Below are 22116 nucleotides of genomic sequence, written 5' to 3'. Positions count from 1 at the left end.
GAATAATACAAGGAACAAAAGAGACAAGAATGGGATGCTGTGTAAGCCCAGTGCACATCCTCCTTTTATGGGGAGGGCCAGGTGACAGCCAGGAAGGAGACAGAAGGTTCTGAGATGGGGGTGGGGAGCAGCCCTCCTCCGCTCCAGTGCTCAGGTCTTGGGAGCATGGCACCGGGGTTTCCTGCCACAGGAACACCTGTCTTTCCCAAGTGGAGACAGCTGGGGCCAAGTGTGCGGCAGTCTGCACTTGGGGATGGGGGCAGTGGTCTCCAGCATGCCTGCATTGTCTGAAGCAGCCTCCGTCCCTCCTGACCGATGCCGTGGATGGATGAGAAGCCAGGCCAGGGCCTGTGTGCAGACAAGTCTCTGCCACTCAAGGACGTTTGGCCTCAGGGTGGGGTAAGGAGGGGGTCCTGGCTCTGTCCCCGCACTTGCCTCTCTCATTCCCAGGCTTCATCAGGTCACTTCCGGGAACTCAATCTTTCTTTGTGTGTGTTACATTTTCTGGAGAAGGAAGGTGGTCTCCCCAGTTCCTGGGGCTCTTCCTCCCATTCACCTGACTGGGCCAGCTGCCAGAGCGCCCAGCACCTCACATCCGGCTCCCCTCCCATGACGCTCAGAGAGAGCCAACATCTGTTTTCTCGGTTCTGCTAAATTTCTCCTTATCAACCCCCTCCGCCCTGCCCCTCAGCCACGCTCAAACTCCCACCGCCCCCGCCGAAGCCTGCGCATCCTGCGTTTCCTGCGCACTCGGGCTGCCTTCAGCCGTGGGAGGGGCCCGGGTGGCCTCCCCGCGACTGCTCCTGGGCTTGGTTGGCTATCGGGGTGTGCGGGGCGGCGTCTCCCCGGTAAGCCCTTCCCCCCGGGCTGACCGCCGCCCCTGGCCTCCAGCCACACCGCACGGACCTCCGCTGCCAGTCAACTGGATCCACGGCACCGCTTCCCTCGGGCGTCTCCCCGCGCTGGGATGTGCAGCCCCAGGGGTCCGCAGCGCCCAAGACAGGCCCGCAGCAACCATCTGCGGCATGGGCCAACGAGGCTGAGCGACGCGGGCTACAGGCAGGATGTTGTGCGGCCAGAACCCGCGAGGGTAGCCCCGGACCCCAGGGCTCCGCGGTCCGGAACCCGCGGGAGGGTCCCTGGACCCGGACGGAGCGGAACGCGAGCGGACCGGCTGCTCAGGCTCTCCCGGCCGCTTCCGGTGTCTCGCCGCGTCCGCCTCTTCCGGCGCGGCGCCGCGGATCTGGTAGGCGCGGAGCAGGGAGTAGGGGCGCCGCGGAGGCCGCGGGCGGTGGGGAGGATGGCCCTCTCCAGGTCCGGGCCGGGGCATGAGGGTCTCGGACCTGAGCCAGGGAGGGGCGTTGAGGTGGGGAAACCCTGAGCCGCTCTCCCGCAGCCATGGAGCAGGACGACCCGGCCGAGGCGTTGACGGAGCTGCGCGAGCGGCGGCTAGGCGCGTTGGAGCTGCTGCAGGTGGCGGCGGGCTCGGGCCTGGTCACCTACGCCGTGTGGGCGCTGCTGCTGCAGCCGGGCTTCCGCCGCGTGCCGCTGCGGCTGCAGGTGCTGGGCCAAGGCTTGTGGGGACCAGTTGCCGGCCGGGCGGGTCCGGGCTGGGGGCGGGGCCTGGAGTGTGGCGCTAAGGCGGACGGTGCAGCTACTCCAGGGCCGATTCGGCTGTGGGTTGGGACCTCCTTCAGGTAGGACCGGACAGGCCACTCTAAGAATGGAAGCCCAGGAGGCAGGCCCCCCACCCTCACACTCTCGCCTGCTTCCATGTACAGGTGCCTTATGTTGGCGCGAGTGCCAGGCAGGTGGAGCACGTGTTGTCGTTGCTGCGAGGCCGTCCAGGAAAGATGGTGGATCTGGGCTCTGGCGACGGCAGGATTGTAAGGACCGTGTTCGTGTGTGTTGGGGAGCGTCTTTGTTGACCCCTCCCCTGAGCGCACCGCCCCATCTGTTGGTCCTGACGCTCGTTGTGCCCACAGGTGCTGGCTGCCCACAAGTGCGGTCTCCGCCCAGCTGTGGGCTATGAGCTAAACCCGTGGCTGGTGGGGCTGGCGTGGCTGCATGCCTGGAGGGCAGGATGTGCGGGCAATGTCAGCTACCGCCGTGAGAACCTCTGGAAGGTAATCCAGGGAGTCCTGGACCCTCTCAGACCCCACCCTTGATCTTCATGCTTCCGGTTCTAGCTTGGTAGCTTGGCCACCCTGCTGACAGTGCCAGGTACCTCTGCCACCTGGGCAGGCTGGAGCTGGGACTTGGAAGCTGCAGTTACCCAATGCCCACCAAACCTCCCTCCCTGCTGGGGCCCCAATCCCTGCTGGGGTAATTTCCTTTTCCTGCAGGTGAGCCTGAGGGACTGCCACAATGTGTCTGTGTTCCTGGCTCCTAGCGTGGTAGGTCTGGGGTTTGCTGACCCCATGGGAGGCCCAAGCCATCCCCAGTGTAGGTGCTGGGCCTGGAGGAGCTGGGTAGGGGGAGCTGTGTTCCACCCTGCCCACCCCAACCTCCCCTCTCCCCCATAGCTCCCACTGCTGGAGGACAAGCTACAGGCAGAGTTGCCTGCAGGAGCCCGAGTGGTGTCTGGGCGCTTCCCCCTCCCCACCTGGCAACCTGTGGCTGTACTGGGTGAGGGCCTGGACCGCGTCTGGGCCTATGATGTCCACAGTGGTGGGCCAGCTGGGCAGGCTGTCCCAGGGCCTAGTTCTGCCTCCGTACCTGGAGCCCCCAATTCTCAGGTTGGCTGAGTGGACACAATAAAGACTCAGTGGGTTCCAGCCTGATTTTTTTTTTTTTTTGCGGTATGTGGGCCTCTCACTGTTGTGGCCTCTTCCGTTGCGGAGCACAGGCTCCAGACACGCAGGCTCAGCGGCCATGGCTCACGGGCCCAGCCGCTCTGTGGCATGTGGGATCTTCCTGGACCAGGGCACGAACCTGTGTCCCCCGCATTGGCAGGCAGACTCTCAACCACTGCGCCACCAGGGAAGCCCCCAGCCTGATTTTTGTTGGGTGTTGAGCTGGGTGGAATGATCTCCCAAGGGGGTGCTGTGGGGAGGGCTCCATGCTGGCTGTGAAGAGTTCTGCTCCAAGTTTATCTGTTGACCAGCTAACGACTGCGAGTCCTTGGGTGCTGCGGCTTGGCTGGAGGTGTGGCCCCCGCTTTCCAGGGGTTCCCTGTACCCACCAGTTTTCTCAGCCTCAGGATCTCCTGCTTGTACCTGCTCAGAGAAACTAGGCATAGTCACCACCTGGCTGTGGACAAGCCCTGCTGCTAGTGCCTGGGACTGAGGTCCTTGGGTCTTACCCAGCCCACCTCTAGAGCCCACCTGCCCAGGTGCTGGTCCACATACTCTTGTAGCTCAGAAAGTTGCTCCTCAGCCATCGTGGCTCGGACTAGCAGCTGTGCTCTCTCCCTTTCCAGCTCTGCCTGGAATGAGGGAACATAAGCCATGAGCCTGGGCACAGTGTGAGGAAGGGCCTCTGGCCAGGTTTTGCCCACTACCTGGGTGCCACGGGAGAAGTCCTGTAGCTTCTGGCGGATCTGGGCCCAGGATGCAGCTTCCAGGCCCCTGTGAGGGGAGGAGGAGGGGTGGGCGTGAAAGCTGGCATGGACCCAGGTTTTGACCAATGACCCTGCTCAAGTCAGGGCCCCTAGGTCCTTGAGGTGCCTGCTGGGAGCGAGTTTGGGACAGTATAGGGCTGCCTTTCCACTGTGGGCTCTGTGAGGCTTGGAGCCATCTGTGCATGGGGGCAGCCACTGGCCACTCAGGGAAAGCTAAGCCACAAGGCCAGCTGGGACAGTGACCCCAGTGTCTGTAAGATGCTTATGGGGGGCCTCCCCCCATGCTGGGGGGTTTCCCAAAACCCCAGGCAGGTGACTTGTCCTAGCTTCTGCCCACTGCACAGTTGAGAACATGAAGGTGCAGAGGCAAAGGCTGTGAAGGTCACCAGGTAGCCTGCTCCTGCCTTGTCCTGGGGTCAAGACTTCTATCGTCCATGCCACTACAGGTCTTCAGCTATGGGTCCTCCAAGTCTCAGCTGAAGTGTCCTTTCTTCGGGGTCTCTCCCTGACCCTCCCATTCAAGGGTAGCCCCCTCCCATCCAGGAGGGTAGTCCCTTCTCTCTCCAGGCAGTTGGTTTTTGTGCGATTATTAGTGTCTCATAAGCAGACCGAGACTGGAGAATACAGATGGGCCACCTTGTCCACTGCAGCAACCAGAACCCCTCTAAGCAGTTAGTTCACAGAATGAATGAATGGGTCTCCCCAGCACCCACACCAGGTACTCACTGTGGCTCTAATGGGCCCCCCTGAGAGGCTTCATTGGGTTCTTTCTGTAGGAACAAGAACAGCGATTGCTGAATGAGGCAGGTTGCTCAGAGGCCCTGGGCTTGGGGCTTTGCTGAGCCTGGGATGGGTCCTGGGGCGAGTTGTGGGGCAGCAGGGAGGGGTCACCTGGGCCTGGAGCTTCTGGAGCTGCTTCTCCAGCCTAGCCTGGTCCTCCCTCAGGTGGCCGAATTTGGTGACCATGTGCAGGGGCGGCGGCTCCATGTCTGAGGTGGCTGCACCAGAGGTAGCCTTGGGGATCCTGGGTGCCCCGTTGGGCTCCACCAGCACCTGTTGCACACTAAACCCCGCACCAGGTCACCTAGGGCTATCCCACCCCAGGTGCCCAGCTCAGGGAGGGGCCCACCTGTGGGCAGCCAGCAGCTCCTCGTGCCTCTGACTCAGATCTGCCAGGCGCTTGCGGTAGGTGCGAGCAGCCCGGGCCAGCTGTTGCTCACGGCTGTGATGTGCCCCCCGAATGTTCTCCAGAGTGGTTTCCAGGAATGTCCGAAGGGCTGTGGATGCAGGCTTTGGGCCTGCACCATCTGCATACTCCTGGAGGAGATAGGGCTGGGCTGGGGCGGGTCCACACCTTGCCCCCCCAATTCCCTCCATGGAGCTGGTCTGACGACAGTGTGCTGGGTGGGCCTGAAGTCTCCCACAAGGTCAGAGTCTCTCTGAAGTGGTCTAGCACACCCAGGCCAGACTCGGGCTCCCCAGGATCCAGAGGCCTCCCACTCAACACAGGGCCAGCCGGCCCAGTGCTCACAGCCACGGCTCGGGCGCAGTGCTGCAGTCGGATGGCGTACTCCTCGTTCAGCTTCTTGAGTTGCAGCTGCAGCCGGGCGTTCTCTGCTTCAGCCTGGTGGAGCTGGCCCCGGCAGGCAGACAATACCTGGGGGTGGAGATGGCCCTGAATTTATGTCCTGCAAGGTGGACCTTTGCTGAGCCAGACCTCAAAGCAGGTAGGGGTGGGCCTCACCAAGGTTTGTGCAGCCAGTTGCTGCCCAGCTGTCCTGGCCTCCTCCTGAGCTCCTTGCAGCTGCCAGCCCAGGGCTGCCCTGCAGACATGGGTATGAGGCTTAGCCAGGCCTAGGGCAGGTGACTCCTTCTGCCCCTTAAGAACAGCTCCTTTGCTCACTGTGCCCTGCTGGGCCCTCCTGTCCCAGGTGAGGCAGTCACTCACACACGCGTCTCCAGTGCCTGCTGCTGAGCCCTGTGCTGCTCTGGCGCCCGACTTACTTCTCCCTGCGGCTGCGGGATACACAAGGGCTGGCTGGGTGAGAGCCCAAGCTCTGGGTCCCCTGCACTGCCCCACCTCCACCCTGGGCTGGGAGAAACTTCAACAGATTCCCGGGCTAGGTGGCTGCACACTCACACCATGCCCCAGCTTCTGCTGCTCGTTCTCAGCTGTCAGGAAGTCCTTGGGCTGTGCCTGCACAGAAAAGCCGGTCTCAGCCTCACTGTTCCCCTGCTGGACCCCTGTTTAGCTTCCACCCATGCGCTCATGGTGACCTGGAGTCTGTGATGGTCGGAGTGTCCCTGCCCCCAGGCCTTGTGCCCAAGCTCCTGTGCCAGTGCCTGGCGGTGCCCCGGATTAGCTTCTGCTAGGGCTGCCTGCTCTCCGTGCAGTTCTAGCTCCAGCACCCGGCTCTCCAGCCACAGGACCTGCGGGGTGACCAGGTCATCATCCATCTGGGCATCCACAGGAACACAGCACACACAGGACAGGTGGGGACTCGCAGACACTGCGTGTGCACAGTCACATGGGGCACACCTGCACCCCTCACAGTTCTGGCACTAAGTGTGCACCCTCCCCCCATGCTCTCAGGCTGGCACACGTAGGCACACATCAGTGCCCACCTCACTCTTCAGCTCGAAGATTTCAGCTTCGTGTTGCTCCTTCAGGCGATGGGTTTTGATCTGCAGGTCCACCAGCTCCTTGCAGACCTGTGAATGGCCAGGATGAGAGGTGGGGCCTGTGGGGCCCTGGGGATGCTTTCCCTCCTGCCAGTGCCTGAGGGCCACCACACCCACCTGCAGCCGCTGCTCCTCACTCAGCTCTAGATCTGAGGGAACCTCTGTCTCAAGGTTGGTGGCCCAGGTTGGGGTACCCCCAGGGACTCCTGGCAGCCAGGTCTCGGCCCGCGGCAGAACCTAGGGAGGCACCACCACTCATACCCCAGGTGTGTCTCAGACCTGGGCTGTGGCCTCCACTCTCATGAAGCCACCAGCCATCCACCCCCACACCCTCAGCCTGGCAGAGCTGGGGCAGGCCCTCCCACAGCCAGGATCAGGCCCAGGTCCTGGGAGGATCTACACCCCTCCTGGTCTCTGAGGGAACAGGGAGAACCCCCGAGCCCAGAAACGCAGCGTCCTGGGAGGACTCACATTCTTGGTGGCCCGAGGTGGGGCCCCTGGCCTGGAGCCTGGGGCTGCCACATACTCCATAGGCAAAAGGGACTCTGGGCTGCCCCAAGCCTGGTGCCACCTCGACTACTGGCCTGTTGCTGCAACACGGTGGTTTGTGTTGCCAAGGCCTCTGTTGTCCCCAGGAGACTCCCGGGGCCCCGCCCACGAGGGCAGGCAGGACAGTTAAGTGGTTGGGGAGGTGGGTGCACACTCAACTGCTTCCGTATTTGGCGAGCCATTCTTTCCGGTTTCCTTTTCCTCATCTGGGAAACGCAGATCGGCACCCCAGCATTTATCAGGGACGCGGATGAAACCACGAGTGCATAGAAGGGCCCAGCCTGGGTAGGTGTGGGACAGCGCGCATGGTATGGAGGTGCCGCTGCTGTTACTGTTGTCTTCACACAGCGCGCTTTGCTCTACCATGTGGGTTCGCACACTCATTAGGCCCCTACGCTGAGCACTGGACGGGCAGGCAAACAAACTGGACAGATCCCTGCAGCGCTCAGCCTGACGGAAGCGGGCTCAGACGTCCCAGTCCGGGTCCGGGGTACTCAGGAGGGCTGTCTCAGCCCGGTGCCAGGAGGGCTTCGCGGAGGAGGCGCCGCAGCGCCGGGGGCGACTGGCCAGACGTGCGTGCAGCTCCCTTCGGGCACGCGCGCGCTCCCTCCCGCGCTCCCTCCCGCGCACGCGTGTGCTCTGGGCACTGTGCGCCGGTTCCCGCGCGCGCAGGTTCCAGGAGGGCCCAGCGGGTCTCAGGGGCGCGGGCCGTTGGTGGAGGCCCGGGTGAGCGGCGCGCTCCGTCCAGGCCCCGTGACAGGCGCCCGAGGCCCGCCTCTGTCCGGCTGTCCTTTAGGCAGTCCTTGAGACCAGCTGGCGCAGCCCAGCTTGGGTGAGTGGACGACCGGAAAAGGGGGCGGGCCGGGGTCGTACTTCGGAGGGAGGGGGCCTGGGGAGGGCGGGGCCTGCGGAAGGACGTTGAGGGGCGGGGCCTGGAGAGGGGCTGGTCCAGGGTCGCGCTGCGGCGGGAGGGCACCTGGGGAGGGGGCGGAGCCTGGGAGGCAGGCGGGGCCTACCGGGGCAGCGGCGTGGCTGGGGGCGGAGCCGGAAGAGGGCGCGGTTAATAGGGGGTGTGGCCTGCTGCGCGGGGGCGGGGCCTGCGGCGGGCTGAGTCTTGGCTAGAGACTGGTCCCCGCAGCTGCAGGTCAACTTAAGCCAGGAGCTTGGGATTCCTCAAGGGCCCTCGGGGAAGTCCGGGAGCAGGGAGTGCGGTTCCTTTCCTGGCCCCCAGCGTGTCTGTGGAGCTGACCCCTCCCACGCACAGCTCTGCCTAGGGTCTGGAGAGGGTAGTCCCACCCTGAGGAAGGGGCTCAGGAGGCGCGGGGTGGCTGAGCTCTGCGACCATGAAGGTCAAAGTCATCCCTGTGCTTGAGGACAACTATATGTACCTGGTCATCGAGGAGCACACGCGGGAGGCTGTGGCCGTGGACGTGGCCGTGCCCAAAAGGGTGAGGGCAGCTTTCGGGCGGCGGGAGCACAGCTGTGGGCACAGGCATCGTAGGCCGAGACCGTCAGTCCGCATTCCGAGAGGCTTTCCAGACTACGCTGCCGGGGCCAGATCCTTGCCCTATTGTCTCATCTTTGGTTATTTGGCGTTTAGGGTTTCTTGATTATCCTGAGTCTCCTCTGAGGTTAGAACCGTCTCGGGTCTCCCCTTTTCCCTGCATATGGTGCCTAACTGTATTGTGTGTGCTGGGCGCTCAGTAATTGTCTGCTGGATCTCCCCTACCCCCAGGCCTGTCCCCTGCCTGGGGCACTGTGCACCCGGGCCTGGCGCCCCAACACAGGCAGCCACCTGGACCACCTGCATCTCCCTAACTCCCATCCCTTTCAGCTGCTGGAGATCGTGGGCCGGGAGGGGGTATCACTGACAACTGTGCTGACCACCCATCACCACTGGTGAGTGCCATCAGGGCGGGCTGAGGCAGGAGGGTGTCACCCCTACCCTACCCTGACCGCATGTGATCCTGCTTCCCCCCACCCGCAGGGACCACGCCCGGGGCAACACGGAGCTGGCGAGGCTGCTGCCTGGCCTGGTGGTGCTGGGCGCAGATGAGCGCATCTGTGCACTGACCCGCAGGCTGGTACATGGCGAGGAGCTGCGGGTGAGCGTGCACTCAGGAGGGGTGGGGAGAGCGTCCTGGGCCCAACCACCTTACAGGCCCACCTGCTCCTCTGCCATAGTTTGGGGCCATCCACGTGCGCTGCCTCCTGACGCCCGGCCACACCTCGGGCCACATGAGCTACTTCCTGTGGGAAGATGAGTGTCTGGACCCGCCCGCCGTGTTCTCGGGTACTGGCTGCCCTGCATCTACCCACCCCACCTCCCTCTGCCCCATCCACCTTCTCTGACCCACCCAACTCCCCAGGGGACGCATTGTCTGTGGCCGGCTGCGGCTCACGCCTGGAGACCACAGCTCAGCAGATGTATCACAGCTTGGTGGAGACCCTGGCCACCCTGCCCCCTGAGACAGTGAGCCGCCTGCCCCTTACCCTCTCATGGGGCCCAGCCTCCCTACATAACCGGTGCACTCTGCACCTGCCTTATGCCAGGGTTCAGGATGACTGCTTGCCAGCCGTGGGGACAGGTGGACCAGGCGAGGGGGGAGGGGCTGGGCCACTGGGGTGAGTGTCTCTGCCCATCTCTGCCTATGGCGGTGCTGTGCACCCCAAGTGCCTTCTTTCTCCAGAAGGTGTTCTGTGGTCACGAGCACACACTGGGCAACCTCGAGTTTGCACAAAAAGTGGAGCCTTGCAACAACCACGTGAAGGCCAAGCTATCGTGGGCCAAGGTGTGACCACTCCTCCCCTCTCAGTGGCAAGGTTGGAGGGTGGGGTAGGACTGGAACCAGGGAGGGACTGCAGGGGAGTCCACCATGATCGACCCAGGTGACCAGACATGGCTTGGCCCAGGGCATTCTGCCAGCCAAGGCTCCCACTGGTGAGGGAGGGGAGCTGGGCAGCCTGCAGGTCTGGCCCATGAGTGCCTGCCCTCAGGGTTTAGGCTCAAGCCCCCAGACTGGTAAGCTGAGCCAAGCTGCCTGGAGCTGCCAGACAAAGCTGTGACAAAGGCCTGTGGTCATTCCAGAAGAGGGATGAGGATGATGTGCCCACGGTGCCCTCAACCCTGGGCGAGGAGCTCCTTTACAACCCCTTCCTGAGGGTGGCGTGAGTATTGGCCAGCGTGCGGGCCCTCTTGTGGGGCAGGCGGGGGAGCACATGGCAGGGCCTGAGCCAGCGCATGTCGGGAGGACCTGTGTCCTCCCCAGGGGCCATGCTGCTGAACAGTCTGGCATGGGGCCGGACTGTTGTCCTTTGGGCCTCCCTGGCAGTCATTTGGATGCTGAGGGAGGTGTTGGGGGACTGGTTATTGGATTGTCTGGCACCAGGGAGAGGCTGCTCTTTAAATGCCCTCCAACAGTGGCTTCATTTCCACCGCCACGTCCAGCTTGCCCAGCGGTTCCCATCGAACCCCCTCTCCCTGCAGAGAGGAGCCTGTGCGCAAGTTCACAGGGAAGGTCGCCCCAGCTGAAGTCCTGGAAGTGCTCTGCAGGGAGCGAGCGAGCTTTGAGCGGGCAGCTGAGCCACTGCAGCCACAGGCCCAGGCACTCCTCGCGCTGCAGTGGGGGCTCCTGAGCATGCCCCGGCCGAAGTGAGCCCTACGTGGGCTGGGCCACACACCCCTCCTCCCTTGACCCACAGGAGGATCGAGCCTTCCTCAGCCCTGCCCAGCCTTAGAGGGTGGGCGCCCTGGCCTTTCCTGGTGTTGGACACCCGGGGCCCCTCTCTGGGCCACAGTGAGCCCCGAGACCTGGGTGTTTGCGAAGCAGCCTAGTGGGGTGCACAGGGCTCCTAAACTTGAATAAAGCTTTGAAAGGTCTCTTTTTTGATGCTGGTAAACACTCTTGAAGAGAAGCTGGTTTCAGAGAGAGTCCCCTTTACTAGAAGTGAGCTTTTCGGGGCCAGGCCTGGTGGGCTGAATGCAATCTGCCCTCCCCCTGCCCCTTAAGTGGGGGTCCAGCTGTGGACACAGGACTCAGCCAGCGAGACCACTGAGGCCTGATAGCAAGAGTCCTTCCCACCTGGACTCAGCCCCCAAGACAGAGGTTCTCAAGCCCCAGAGACCGCAGCTTCTTCGAACACCTGGTTCTAGGTGGAGGGAGCACCCATCCCCAGCTGGGGTCATGGACCAGGTGCCTGTCTCCTGCCAGTGTCCTCTGCTGCCCAGCGTGGCAGGGTTCCCCAAGCTCTGCTGTGAGCTTGACCAGCCTGGCAGGTCCAGCCTATCACCACCCTCCACATCGCAGCTTCAGGTGACTCTAGAAATGGGGGATGAGGAACCCCCCCTTTTCTCTCCTTTAAGTTCCCCACAGGATGAGCTGAAACCCTCACAGCTTAGGCCACCACAACCAGGAGGAGTCAGGGCACCTCTAGGGCTCTGGGCCCATGGAGAGGTTCCAGCAGGTGGTGGAACCTCTGGCCCCCTGCAGCGGGGAGTCCAGGTGAGCACAGGCTTGAAGTCACCTTTACTGGCTGGGGGTCCTGAGTCCCATCTCTATGTGGGTCCCAATGTCCCCACATCTCATCCAGCATTTTGGGGGTATGCCCTGGGGTCTCGGGCGACTTCCCTGCTGGAGACTCCACATGCCTTCCTGGGAGTCCCGGTGCTGGCTGTGTTGGGCCGGGTGGATCCTTGAGGCCTCCTACCACCTGATGCTGAGGCTGGAGCCAGCCTTTTCCACCGCGTGGTAGCTTGTGTGCAGCAGGCGGCTGGCCTGCTCTGAGCCCTCGCCCTGCAGCCAGTGCCCATACAGCTCCTGGACTCCAGGCGCGTCCTCTGGTGCCTCGGTCCTGACCATGCTGTATAGCCTCTCAACCTGCTGCAGAAGCTCCTTGCCAGGCATGTCAGGGGCCTTGAGCTGGCCTCCACCATTCAAGCAGCCTGTGGCAGAGAAGGACGGGCAGAAGTGTGGTCAAGGGGAGGGTGTCAGCACACGGGGTCCCAGAGGGCCCACTCTGTGCAGCTACCTGCAGGGCAGGCCATGACCTCCACATAGTGGTATGGGCAGCGCCCTCGCTTGAGCTTTTGTACCAGGTTCTGGATGTTGCGGAAGCCGTAGGCCGCGGCGAAGTGCAGCAGGACCTGGCCCTCCCTCTCCAGAGTCACCTCTTGGAGGTCCTTGTTCCTGAGGGCACACAGAGCAGGCTGTCCACACGGCACGCCCAGGCTTCCTCCCGGGTGGGGGACAGTGATAGGGGAGGGTAGAAGGCTCCCTTCAATGAGTGGGGCAGGTGGCCTCAGCCCCAGCCTTGGTTTCCTGGTCTGTAGAATGGGAACCTCACCTTCCCAAGGTCTGACAAAGGCCCCAGCCCGCCCTCCCTGGAATGGGGACTCACGTTGGGACACACCCTGTGCCAGGAAAACTGTCCTGCCACCATGGGCCTCTGGGGCCCTGGGTCACCGTGCTGTGGGTAGGGGACACTGGGTCCTATGATGAGGAGACCAAGGGCTGGAGAGCTCTGGCCCCTTCACATGAGCCAGAGGGGAGGGCCCAGCTCCTGCCTGGTGCCCCGAGAGGCTGCCCTGCCCCAAGCTCCAGCCCTTCCCACTGACCTCAGGGGTCTGTAGGTGACTTCAGTGACGTGGATTCCAAAGAGCTCCTGGGCTGCATGCCGGAACACGTGCTCCAGGTAGCCCCCCGAGCCCCCACCCTGATGGCTGGTAGGCTCCTGGGCAGATACACTGCTGCACCTGGGGAGGAGGGCATGGCCTCAGGTGGTAGTGGGGCTGCTGTCCACCAAGGCTTCTGGGTAACCTCTGTAACTTCTGTTTGAGAGCACTTGCTTTCTAAGTGGAAGATGAGTCACAGACTCCAGGGCTTTGTGGGTGTGTCAGGAGGAGGCTCTGGGGGAAAAGGACTGTCCCCTCCGTCATGTCACCTGTTCTGGGGAGCTCAGACCTGTATGAAGCTGGGGTCAGCTCTGATAACCATCAGCCAATTGTCCACAGGCTGCCTCGTGAACTCAACCACCTCTGGACACCAACACATACCACGGGGCAGATGCAAAACCAACCAGAAGGAAGCTGAGGCAGAGAAGAGGGGCGAGGACAGTGCCTGCCCCCGCCTCGTCCCTTCTGCTGCCCACCAGGACACCTCTGACCCCAAGGTCAAGAGCACCCCAATGCTGGACAAGCTTACTGCCCCTGACATGGCAGGCACGACGTACAGACTGTCCAGGGGAGCCGACTCCAGCTCTGACAGTGAGACCCCTTCTTCTTCCAGCAGCTTGAAGACTTCTCCTACGATGAGACCACAGCACAGACGGACGCTCTTCAGCTGAATCTCAACAAAAACAGAGACCATGAAAGGTCCCCACCACCTGCATCCCTAGCAACCTGTGAGTGGCCAGACGTCCAGCCCCTGCTCGTGAGTGGGGGATGAACCCAGCCAGAGGCAACTCCACTTCTGAAGGACCTCCCGGTGCTGTGGTGGGGCAGACGCGCCTGACCCTGGGGTGCCTCGCAATGCGCCTGGAGTGGGCAGGGCACTGCGTCCCTGGACAGCGACCCTTCCTGGATCGTCTGCCTCCCGGGTGGGCATTCATTTTTCTTTTAAGCATTTGGAAGCCTCTGCAAGGCTGCTCAACTCACAGACGGGGTGAACAACATGAGCCAGGGGGATTGTGCTGGGCCTTATGCTGGGGACACAGCGCCAGCAGGCTCGGGGCCCCGCACCTGTTGTGATGACACAATCCACATCGCGTGTCTGGTGCTCTTGGCTGAAGAAGTCGGGTCTGGAGGCTTCCAGCTTTTTGTCGTAGCAGGGCATCACCGTCACGTGGTAGATCTTGTCGGGGGTCAAATGCTGCGTGGAGAACACGGCAGTGGTGCAGCTGCCTGGCCCCAGCAGCAAAGGCTGAGGCGGGGGTGACAGCACAGGCACGGCTGGGAGCACAGTTCTGTGTGTGGGTCCTGAGCACTGCAGTCTTGGCTCATTTTGTAAGATGTCCCTGTTACCTGCTGCTGGGAGAAGAAGTCCTTGACCAGGGAGCCCATGACCTGCTGCGGGGACCGGGCGGTGCTGATGTAGGGGAGGAGGACGTTCCCGTGGGTCTTCTCGGCGTAGCAGATCCAGCCTGAGGCCGACACAGGGTGGGGGTGGTGGGGGAAGCGAGCAGGGCAGGGGTGTGACTTTCTGGGGTGGACCGACTTGTACAGGAGTTAGGAGCCCACTAAGCCCCCACTGTGCTGTCGCCGATACGTATCTCAGGTGTCCCTATGATCACCCCTCTGGGAACTGAAGCGACTACAGGTGACCCTCAGGCAGTGCCTGCTGACGAGCCCCTCCCCCAGCACTCCCGTCACCCATGTCCAGCTGTTGACATCGGTCCGCAGCATCAGCATACCTGGGCAGGCGGAAGTCAGCACAGGCAAGGCCTGCTTGGAATCGGCTTGTGCTCGGAATCGCCGCACGAACTCCCACTGGCTCTCGAGGAGGCTGAAGTTCCTCGAGAAGGCGGTATCAAACACGTAGTGTGCCCCTGCAAGGGAGCACCCACCTCACCCCAAGAAGGATGGCCACAGCCCCAGGCGCTGCCCACCTCGCCCCGGGAGCAGGGCTCTGCCTTCCCGTGGGGCGTCACATGACACGCTGGTGTGCATGCAGACAGCCCGGTGTCCTTGGGCTTTCCTTCCTTTGAGCTCGGTGGCTGCCAGGGACCAGGCCAAACTCTGCATGCTGCCTAGGGCAGCCGCCGGCACCGGGGCTCACCCCACGTCCTCCCAGCCCTACTCCCAGCACGCAGAGGTCGACCAGCTGATCTGAGCCAGAACCCAACTCAGACTTGGGAGATGTGCCTTGATGGTGATAGTTTAAAAACAATATTAGGAGTGGGTAAATTCCAGACTCGGGGAAGTGCAACATCAGAATTCAGACAGCTTTCTATTAAAAGGCACTGCTCTCTGTATCAAAACAGAACTTCAAGTTGAAGTCAACCTCAGATAGAGTTCCTGATGTGTTTAAGCCCAGTGACAGTGGGGCATGACGAGCCCCTCGCCAGCTCTCGTGTCCAAGCTGGAGCTCACCCAAGGTTCAGCACCTACCTATTTTTTTAAAGAACGCAGTTAATTTCCTGGCAGTGTCTGTAGGATTCAGCTGAAATCTCACAGCCAGCGATGCTCTGGACTGGGGAGAGACCGAGATGACAACCAGCCTCTGCTGATCGGGCGCCACCATCTGCAAAGCAAGGGACCTGCCGCTCACTCTGTGTGTTTAACAGATTCCAAGCCTAACTCCATCAGGCATGTCATTTTTTTTTTTTTTTAATTTTGCGGTAAGCGGGCCTCTCACTGTTGTGGCCTCTCCCGTTGCAGAGCACAGGCTCCGGACGCGCAGGCTCAGCGGCCATGGCTCACGGGCCCAGCCGCTCCGCGGCATGTGGGATCTTCCCAGACCGGGGCACGAACCCGCGTCCCCTGCATCAGCAGGCGGACTCTCAACCACTGCGCCACCAGGGAAGCCCAGGCATGTCATTTTTGCAAACACGTAGAACCTAAAGTTTAGGGTTAACACTTCAATGTCAAAATACAAGTAATTGACTGAGATCCCACCGATGAGACCTAAAAACATCAGGAGTCACTAGGAGACATAGGACAAAGGGCACCAGAAGATGAGCTGCCCTGACAACACGAGTGAGGGATGCTGGGGTTGATGTCGGGTTAGAGTGGCATTCCAAAGACTGTCCCACCGCTCACCTTATTAGCACCTAGAACCTTCCGCAGCTCCTCGTGGCTCTGCTGAGTGATGAGCACGGTCTCTGCCGAAGTGACACAGCCACTGCACGCCAGGCAGTCGTCCAGCGAGATCTTGGCCCTCTCCAGCTTCTTTGTCCCTCCATCCTGAAAGCACAAGAACCTGGTACCCCAAGGGCCCTCCGCATGAGGACGTGGAGCTCTCAGATGATGGGACCCACAGGAAACCCTCATTCTCCGTCTCACAACACTGACAACCAACTACTGGGTTTATGTGCTGTAAGTTCTTAGAAATTAAATATTTATTGCAGAAACACGTATACACGTTCTAGATTTTCATAGTGGCACCAAATTCTAACTTCGGTACAAACTTGGCTGCACGTCAGATCATACTGAAGAGGCTTGCTGCCCGCCAGGGGTGGGAGACGGGCATTAAACCTGCAAAGGAGCAGCTGGCTCATCACAGAGGCCCTGGACAGTCATTGGTCCCCAGGCTGCCCTCACGGGGCTGTGGGGACAGGAAAATGCCCAAGGCCAGGCTCTAAATGGAGGAGGAAGAGAAAGGCAAGGGCAAAGATTAAGGAAGAAAGGACAGAGGGACAAGGAAAGGGGCAGAGGGAGGAGATGGCAGGAGCCTGTGCCCACCTGGGCTGTGCCTGCCCAGTGCCAACACATGGAAGAGTGGATGAGGGACACAAGGGGCAGTCACACTGTCAGACTCGGCCAGACAGTTGCAGAACTTGGTGTTCAACCCAGCTTCCAGGCTGGGCAACTCTTCTTAGCTGCAAATGATCCCAGTAGAGCCCCTTCACTCCCTCTGCACACACAGGAGTGGTCTGAGCCAGGGCCAGGCGAGCTTCAGGGGCCCAGAGTGTGACCAGGGGGCTGACAAGACAGGAACTCCCTTCCAGCCCAGATCACTAGGCCTTACTTAGCACCAAAGCCACAATTTGAGCTCAGTGCATTTTCCCAGGTTGGACTGGTCTCAAGGACAGGCTGTGATGCTGTGCTGAGCAGGGGGCTGATGTGCTTCCGACTTCCCTCCAGATCAACCACTGCTGCTCTGGAGCAGCGCCCACTTGGTCCCTAAAAAGGACCCAGTCTTCCGTGCTGTGCTGGGCTTAGGCGGGACCCGTGGTGTGCTGCTGCGTTACCCTCCTGGGCTGAGTGAACAGTGGCTCTCTCCTTGTGAACTCTGGATCCTGTTGTCTGGCCCTACCGTGAACCATCCTGTGGCTCCTCCCCTGCTTGGGCAGGATTCCTGGGCCAGCGTGCCTGGTGGTGCCTGCGGTCCCTGGGACAGCACAGATGTTCTTGAGAGTCCAAATGGCAAACAGTCGGGGTAAATTTTAACGCCATTGGATTAGGATCTCGTCATTGCTAAATTACACAGGAAGTAGGTGTTCCCTAAGAACAAGTGGTCTGGACTAGAAAATCTTACACAATTACAACTCAGAGAGAGAAGGAGAGAGGGAGGGGATGCGGGAACTGCCATCTCTGCAAAGAGCTCTCTGCAGAACATATCTGAGAAAGGATTGGTGAGACGTGCAAGGTCCTGTGGCCCCTGCATTTGTCACTCGACGGAGCAGTGAAACGTGCTTCAGGCCAACCAAGCTGGCACTTACCTGACTGACTTGAAAGTAACTCCCGTCATCTTCGACGTGGATCTTGGCTACGCCACTTCCCGGCCTCTTATCCACCCTCATGGGCTTGATGCAATCCTATACCAGTAAGAAACCCCAACGGGCACCTGAGTGCACAGAGGCGGAAGAAGAGGGGCAGCCTGATGGCCACACCACCACCTGGGACGAAAACTGTGCCCTGATTCCGGTCTTCCTGCACCAGAAGCACTCTTAGCGCTATGGATTTTGTCACTACTTTCCCTACTCACTCACGCTTGGTCAGACACTCTGTCTGACCAAGAGTCGCTCTGCAGGTCACAGTCAGATGGAGGCGGTGCTGACTGGGCCTGCACGCTAACCTGTCTGCAGACAGCACCAACCCCCGCCCTCACCTTCCTCAGCGTAAACGTCTGGCGGGGCACCGTGGCCAGTTTTTCATCGACTGCTGGGAAGAAGCCAAGGGGTCGCTAGGAACGCTTGGCCCCGCCCAGTTCCTGGAAGAAAGTTCCTTTCTTTGCCCAACTCCTGGAGTTCTCGCGGTCTCTCTCAACAGGAGCACCTCACTGGCCATCGCATTCCCAAAGGGAACTAGCCCCAGAAAGCCTTAGTGGGAGGCCTGTCCGAGCTCCTCCTGCCGCTGTGCCGGGACCAGCCCCACCCGTTCCTCCTCCTGGGACGGCTTAGCTATGGCCCTCCGAGCCCTGGTCCTGCACGGCTGGTAGCAACCGATAAGCGGAGACATCAGATAAGGGCGGCCGGCTCTCAAGTGCAGCTGTCCTGTCCCCTTTGGGGGCAAGCTCTGTCTTCCCCCCCAGGGGCGACACCTACGACGACCACCGCGGTGACTCCAGCGGAGCACCTCCCAAGTCCTCGCAGCGGGGTGGGGCCGTCCCACTCTGTTCACACGCAAGGAATTGGCCAGGGAAGCTCGGCAGGGTCTCCCGGGCCCCAAGCTAGGTGAGTTCGGCTGCAGTGGCCGCCCGGGAAGGGGACGCGGAAGCTACGGGGCTGTGCGACCCAGCAGCCCCGCTTCTGAGCCCCTCTCTCAGGGAAGAGACTGCGGCGGAGGGGGCTCCCCGCGCACGGCCGCCGCCCTGCCCGCCCACCTGAGACGGCGCGATGAAGTCGTCCAGGTCCGTCAGCTGCAAGGCCCCGCTGAAAAGCGACGCCATGGTGCCACACTGCCGCCCGCCGCCGAGCGCAGGTGTCGCCAAATTCCGCGAAACGGCGAAGCGGTTCCGCCACGCTGCCGGAAAGCGTCCGCATGGCTCATGCGCGACTGGCTAAGCGGCCGGGTGTCTGGCAGGCGCGCGTTCCCTGCTGGCGGCCCCGGGCACCTCTCACTCTCCACCCTGCCTGGGCGCCGGCCGGGAGGCAGAGGGGCGGCGGGGCGGCGGGGAGGCGAGGGCGCCTCACTCGCGGTCCCGGGCTCACCTGCCAGCCAGGTGTGCGGACCCCGCCGTCTCCTCCCCGGGAGAGATGCAGCCAACTTTCTTTACTTGGCTCCGGACGCAGCCCAAGAGCCCAGAAGGGCGCCGGGTACGCAGAGACGCCCAGTGTCTGTTGAAAAGAGAAGCAAATGAGAGTGACGGGGAAGGGGAGCCGTTCCTCCCGAGGCTGCGGCTCAGTGCAGAGCCCTGGGGTTCTCGGAGAGAGTCCGCGGTTATTTCAAAGACCAGCCTGAGAAAACTCCAGTTCCCTGTGAGATTTTATTACCTGAGACAGAACCGTTGCTGGCTGGACTCAGTTCTTGAGTCGTCATGTACAGGTAATGACCACTTTTTATGGGGCTTTCCAGAAAACGCCAGTGATGGAGTCTGGCACATCCCCGGGACCCACGTGGGCCCAGTCCTGAAGGTGCCTTGGCAGGATCAGCCCCAGAATACCCGCGGGCACGGCATGATCTCACATGCTGGGGGCCCATTCCAGCCTGTGCTCTTCCTGGGGTTCTTGTTCTGATGTGGGCTCTACCGGGTGATACCTCATCTACCTGCGGGTTAACTGTGACGTCCAGGTGCCTGAGGCCCAGGTGTTGGTGCTGCCTCCTCCAGCACCTGCTGCCTCTCCTCTTGGCTCCCAGGATGGGAACTTCCTTCTCAGCAGTGAGAGGGGCTTTCACCAGGGGCTGTACCTGGTGGGCTTCCAGGCCCCAGCACCCACCATCCTGGCAATATCTGACTAAAGTCTGGGGTTCGATGCCTGAAATCTCAACATTCTCATTCATTATTAGAACCAGACAAATACAAAATAAACTTAGTTTCACTGCAGTGCCCCAGAGAACGTTTACAAAAAATGTGTGAGGATAATAAGTGCTGTTGGGATGGGGCCAGGATGAGGGTCAGTTAGGCTGGGGCGATGGAGAGGGTTTATAGCATAGGGGGCTCTGGCTGAGGCTGGGGGACAAAGGAGGGCTCTTTTAATGCTGGAGGGGGACAGTTTGCGTGTAGATATGCAGGGCAGTTTCCATCTCTCTCCCCCAGAACCAGTGGAGCAAAGGTGGGGGCTAGTCAAAAGATGGAAACTGCCCAAGTGACCATCGGCAGATGCGGATAAAGGAATGTGGTCCATCCACATCGTGGACTGTCATTCAGCTATAGAAGGATGAAGCACTGACACACTGTAATGTAGACGAACCCTGAAAACACTGTGTCTAGTGAGAGAGCCAGACACAGATGCCACTACTGTGTGATTCCACTTATGTGAAATGTGCAGAACAGGCAGGTCCATAGATACAGGAAGTAGATTAGAGTTACCAAGGCCTTGGGAAGGGGCTTCAGTTTGAGATGATGAAAAAGGTTTGGAAATAGATAGTGGCGATGATTGCACAACATTGTGAATGTAACTCTCGCCACCGAATTGTACACTTAAAAATGGTTACAATGCCCAATTTTGTTATATATATTTTAACACAGTTTTAAAATTAATAATGTAATATGTTAAAAACCATTGAATCGCACACTTTATTTATTTATTTAATAATTTTATTTATTTATGGCTGCTTTGGGTTTTCACTGCTGCCTGCGGGCTTTCTCTAGTTGTGGCGAGCGGGGGCTACTCTTCGTTGCGGTGTGCGGGTTTCTCATTGGGGTGGCTTCTCTTGTTGCAGAGCACAGGCTCTAGGTGCGCGGGCTTCAGTAGTTGTGGCTCTCGGGCTCTAGAGCGCAGGCTCAGCAGTTGTGGCGCCACGGGCTTAGTTGCTCTGCGGCATGTGGGATCTTCCTGGACCAGGGCTCAAACCCGTGTCTCCTGAATTGGCAGGCGGATTCTTAACCACTGCGCCACCAGGGAAGTCCCTGCTATTGATTTTTTTTTTTTTACTTATTTATTTTTGGTTGCATTGGGTCTTCGTTGCTGCACGGTGTGTGGGCTTCTCACAGCGGTGGCTTCTAGTTGTGGCACGCGGGCTCAGTAGTTGTGGCACACAGGCTTAGTTGCTCCGCGGCATGTGGGATCTTCCCGGACCAGGGCTCGAACCCGTGTCCCCTACATTGGCAGGCGGATTCTTTGTTTTTGTTTTTTTGCAGTACGCGGGCCTCTCACTGTTGTGGCCTCTTCCGTTGCGGAGCACAGGCTCCGGACACGCAGGCTCAGCAGCCATGGCTCACGGGCCCAGCTGCTCCGCAGCATGTGGGATCTTCCCGGACCAGGGCTCGAACCCGTGTCCCCTGCGTCGGCAGGCGGACTCTCAACCACTGCGACACCAGGGAAGCCCTTGCTATTGATTTTTAAATCAATCTTATTGTGGTACAGTTTATGCACAATAAAGGCATCCATTTAAAGGGTACAGTCCAAAGAGCTTTGGTGGTTACACACATCCGTGAAATCTCCACCTCAGTCAAGACAGAACATTTCCATCAGCCCCAAAAGATTCCTCACCGTTACTCCTGCGAACAGGAATCCTGAGTTTTAGTGAAGTTTTCTGGCCCCGGCAACCAGTGATGTGCTTTCTGTCATGAGGGATTCGTTTGCAATTTAACATTTTTATAGAAACAGAATCATACATTATGTACCCTTTGATATCTGCCCCTTTCACTCAGCATAATGATGTTGAAGTTCATCCTTTTCCCCCAAGTATGAGTAGTCTGTTCCCTCTTATTGCTGACCAGTAGGTCAGCATATGAATAATACCATATTTCGTTTGTCCATTGGTCTACTGATGGAAATTTGTTTTTCCCCATTTTTGGCTATTGTGAATAGAGTTGCTATGAATATTCACGTACGAGACTTTGTGTGCACATCCAGGTTTATTTCTCTGGAGGGATTACTTAGGAGGGGAATGGCTAAGTTGTATGGTTAGGAGTATACCTAACTTCTTAAGAAAATGCCGGATCCAGGTGGAAAATGGCGGCAGCAGCTGGATCCTGGGTTTCTGGGCTGCGAGGTTCGTTCCCAGCTGCAGCTGGAGCAGCCTATGTTGAGTGGCGCCGTGGTGAGGAGGGCTCAGCTCGCATGTGGAAGGCCCTCACCTACTTTGTGGCGCTTCCCGGGGTGGGAGTGAGTACGCTGAACGTCTTCCTGAAGCACCACGGAGAGGAGGAGAGACCTGAGTTCATCACCTACCCGCATCTCCGCATCAGGGCTAAGCCCTTTCCCTGGGGAGATGGTAACCATACCCTATTCCATAATCCTCATGTGAATTCACTTCCAACTGGCTATGAAGATGAATAAAGAGAACCTGGACCACTACCCAGTGGGGACCACAGCACTGGTTTGGACCATTACTCTGCACACATGGACCAGAAAAGTGTATAGGACCTTAAGCTCACCTTCTTGTATCCAGTGATGACCATTATACTGATCTTCTGTCCCTTTACTTATGGCAGGAGATGGCTTTAATAAATAACTTAGTCAAGGGACTTCCTGGCGGTCCAGTGGTTAGGACTCTGCGCTTCCATTGCCAGGGGCCTGGGTTCGATCCCTGGTCGGGGGACTAAGACCCCACAAGCTGC

At 60.1% G+C, this 22116-nt stretch overlaps 4 protein-coding genes, 1 long non-coding RNA gene and 1 pseudogene across 32 annotated transcripts; 3 read left to right on the top strand and 3 right to left on the bottom strand.

Annotated features, from left to right (window-relative positions):
* Positions 1-37: 37 nt before the first annotated feature.
* LOC113626392 (uncharacterized) lies at positions 38-1018 on the bottom strand. Its single transcript, XR_003435139.1, has 2 exons — positions 907-1018; positions 38-348 (listed from the first exon to the last, which is right to left on the bottom strand). It is a non-coding gene; the product is annotated as an uncharacterized LOC113626392 (long non-coding RNA).
* Positions 1019-1226: 208 nt separating this feature from the next.
* On the top strand, positions 1227-2777 carry ANTKMT (adenine nucleotide translocase lysine methyltransferase). Of its 2 annotated transcripts, XM_027117961.1 has the most exons (5): positions 1227-1560; positions 1782-1886; positions 1986-2126; positions 2346-2396; positions 2526-2777. In XM_027117961.1, the coding sequence occupies exons 1-5, from the start codon at positions 1399-1401 to the stop codon at positions 2745-2747; spliced, it is 681 nt and encodes a 226-aa protein (XP_026973762.1). In that variant the 5' UTR covers positions 1227-1398; the 3' UTR covers positions 2748-2777. The 2 variants fall into 2 exon arrangements, with proteins under 2 accessions (XP_026973762.1, XP_026973763.1); XM_027117962.1 differs by lacking the exon at positions 2346-2396 and having other exon boundaries at positions 1279-1560.
* Positions 2778-2896: 119 nt separating this feature from the next.
* On the bottom strand, positions 2897-9073 carry CCDC78 (coiled-coil domain containing 78). Of its 8 annotated transcripts, XM_027117937.1 has the most exons (15): positions 8961-9073; positions 8182-8273; positions 6716-7074; positions 6362-6481; positions 6188-6274; positions 5840-5992; positions 5703-5759; positions 5511-5578; positions 5307-5385; positions 5094-5219; positions 4692-4879; positions 4454-4625; positions 4289-4332; positions 3327-3569; positions 2897-3218 (listed from the first exon to the last, which is right to left on the bottom strand). In XM_027117937.1, exons 3-15 carry the CDS (start codon positions 6773-6775, stop codon positions 3107-3109), a joined length of 1509 nt encoding a protein of 502 aa, XP_026973738.1. In that variant the 5' UTR covers positions 6776-7074; positions 8182-8273; positions 8961-9073; the 3' UTR covers positions 2897-3106. The 8 variants fall into 8 exon arrangements, 7 of the variants coding, with proteins under 7 accessions (XP_026973738.1, XP_026973735.1, XP_026973736.1 ...); XM_027117934.1 differs by lacking the exons at positions 8182-8273; positions 8961-9073 and having other exon boundaries at positions 3327-3427; positions 3503-3569; positions 6953-7679; XM_027117935.1 differs by lacking the exons at positions 8182-8273; positions 8961-9073 and having other exon boundaries at positions 3351-3427; positions 3503-3569; positions 6953-7679.
* Positions 7930-13026, top strand: HAGHL (hydroxyacylglutathione hydrolase like). Of its 15 annotated transcripts, none has more exons than XR_003435131.1 (9): positions 8112-8241; positions 8529-8692; positions 8781-8898; positions 8978-9086; positions 9163-9266; positions 9484-9585; positions 9882-9961; positions 12423-12484; positions 12804-12824. XR_003435131.1 is itself a non-coding variant. In XM_027117949.1 (9 exons), exons 1-9 carry the CDS (start codon positions 8137-8139, stop codon positions 12813-12815), a joined length of 933 nt encoding a protein of 310 aa, XP_026973750.1. In that variant the 5' UTR covers positions 8112-8136; the 3' UTR covers positions 12816-12938. The 15 variants fall into 15 exon arrangements, 8 of the variants coding, with proteins under 8 accessions (XP_026973753.1, XP_026973750.1, XP_026973751.1 ...); XM_027117949.1 differs by lacking the exon at positions 12423-12484 and adding an exon at positions 11157-11295 and having other exon boundaries at positions 12804-12938; XM_027117952.1 differs by lacking the exons at positions 12423-12484; positions 12804-12824 and adding an exon at positions 10281-10671 and having other exon boundaries at positions 7930-8241; positions 8628-8692.
* Positions 10714-18622, bottom strand: CIAO3 (cytosolic iron-sulfur assembly component 3). Of its 6 annotated transcripts, none has more exons than XM_027117943.1 (11): positions 18602-18622; positions 17171-17266; positions 15549-15692; positions 14898-15030; positions 14201-14335; positions 13812-13930; positions 13530-13710; positions 13022-13094; positions 12408-12545; positions 11822-11979; positions 10714-11735 (listed from the first exon to the last, which is right to left on the bottom strand). In XM_027117943.1, exons 2-11 carry the CDS (start codon positions 17249-17251, stop codon positions 11497-11499), a joined length of 1401 nt encoding a protein of 466 aa, XP_026973744.1. In that variant the 5' UTR covers positions 17252-17266; positions 18602-18622; the 3' UTR covers positions 10714-11496. The 6 variants fall into 6 exon arrangements, with proteins under 6 accessions (XP_026973744.1, XP_026973740.1, XP_026973743.1 ...); XM_027117939.1 differs by lacking the exon at positions 18602-18622 and adding an exon at positions 18274-18450; XM_027117942.1 differs by lacking the exon at positions 18602-18622 and adding an exon at positions 18274-18442 and having other exon boundaries at positions 13530-13659.
* A 2194-nt stretch (positions 18623-20816) lies between these two features.
* On the top strand, positions 20817-22018 carry LOC113626387 (cytochrome c oxidase subunit 6A1, mitochondrial pseudogene; annotated as a pseudogene).
* Positions 22019-22116: the final 98 nt, after the last annotated feature.

Source organism: Aethalodelphis obliquidens, unplaced genomic scaffold (genome assembly GCF_003676395.1).
Source record: "Aethalodelphis obliquidens isolate GAN/ISIS:26980383/991018 unplaced genomic scaffold, ASM367639v1 scaffold18, whole genome shotgun sequence".
Classification (NCBI taxonomy): domain Eukaryota; kingdom Metazoa; phylum Chordata; class Mammalia; order Artiodactyla; family Delphinidae; genus Aethalodelphis; species Aethalodelphis obliquidens.
The sequence above is the reverse complement of the archived record's forward strand: the minus strand, read 5'-3'. Positions and strand labels throughout refer to the sequence as shown.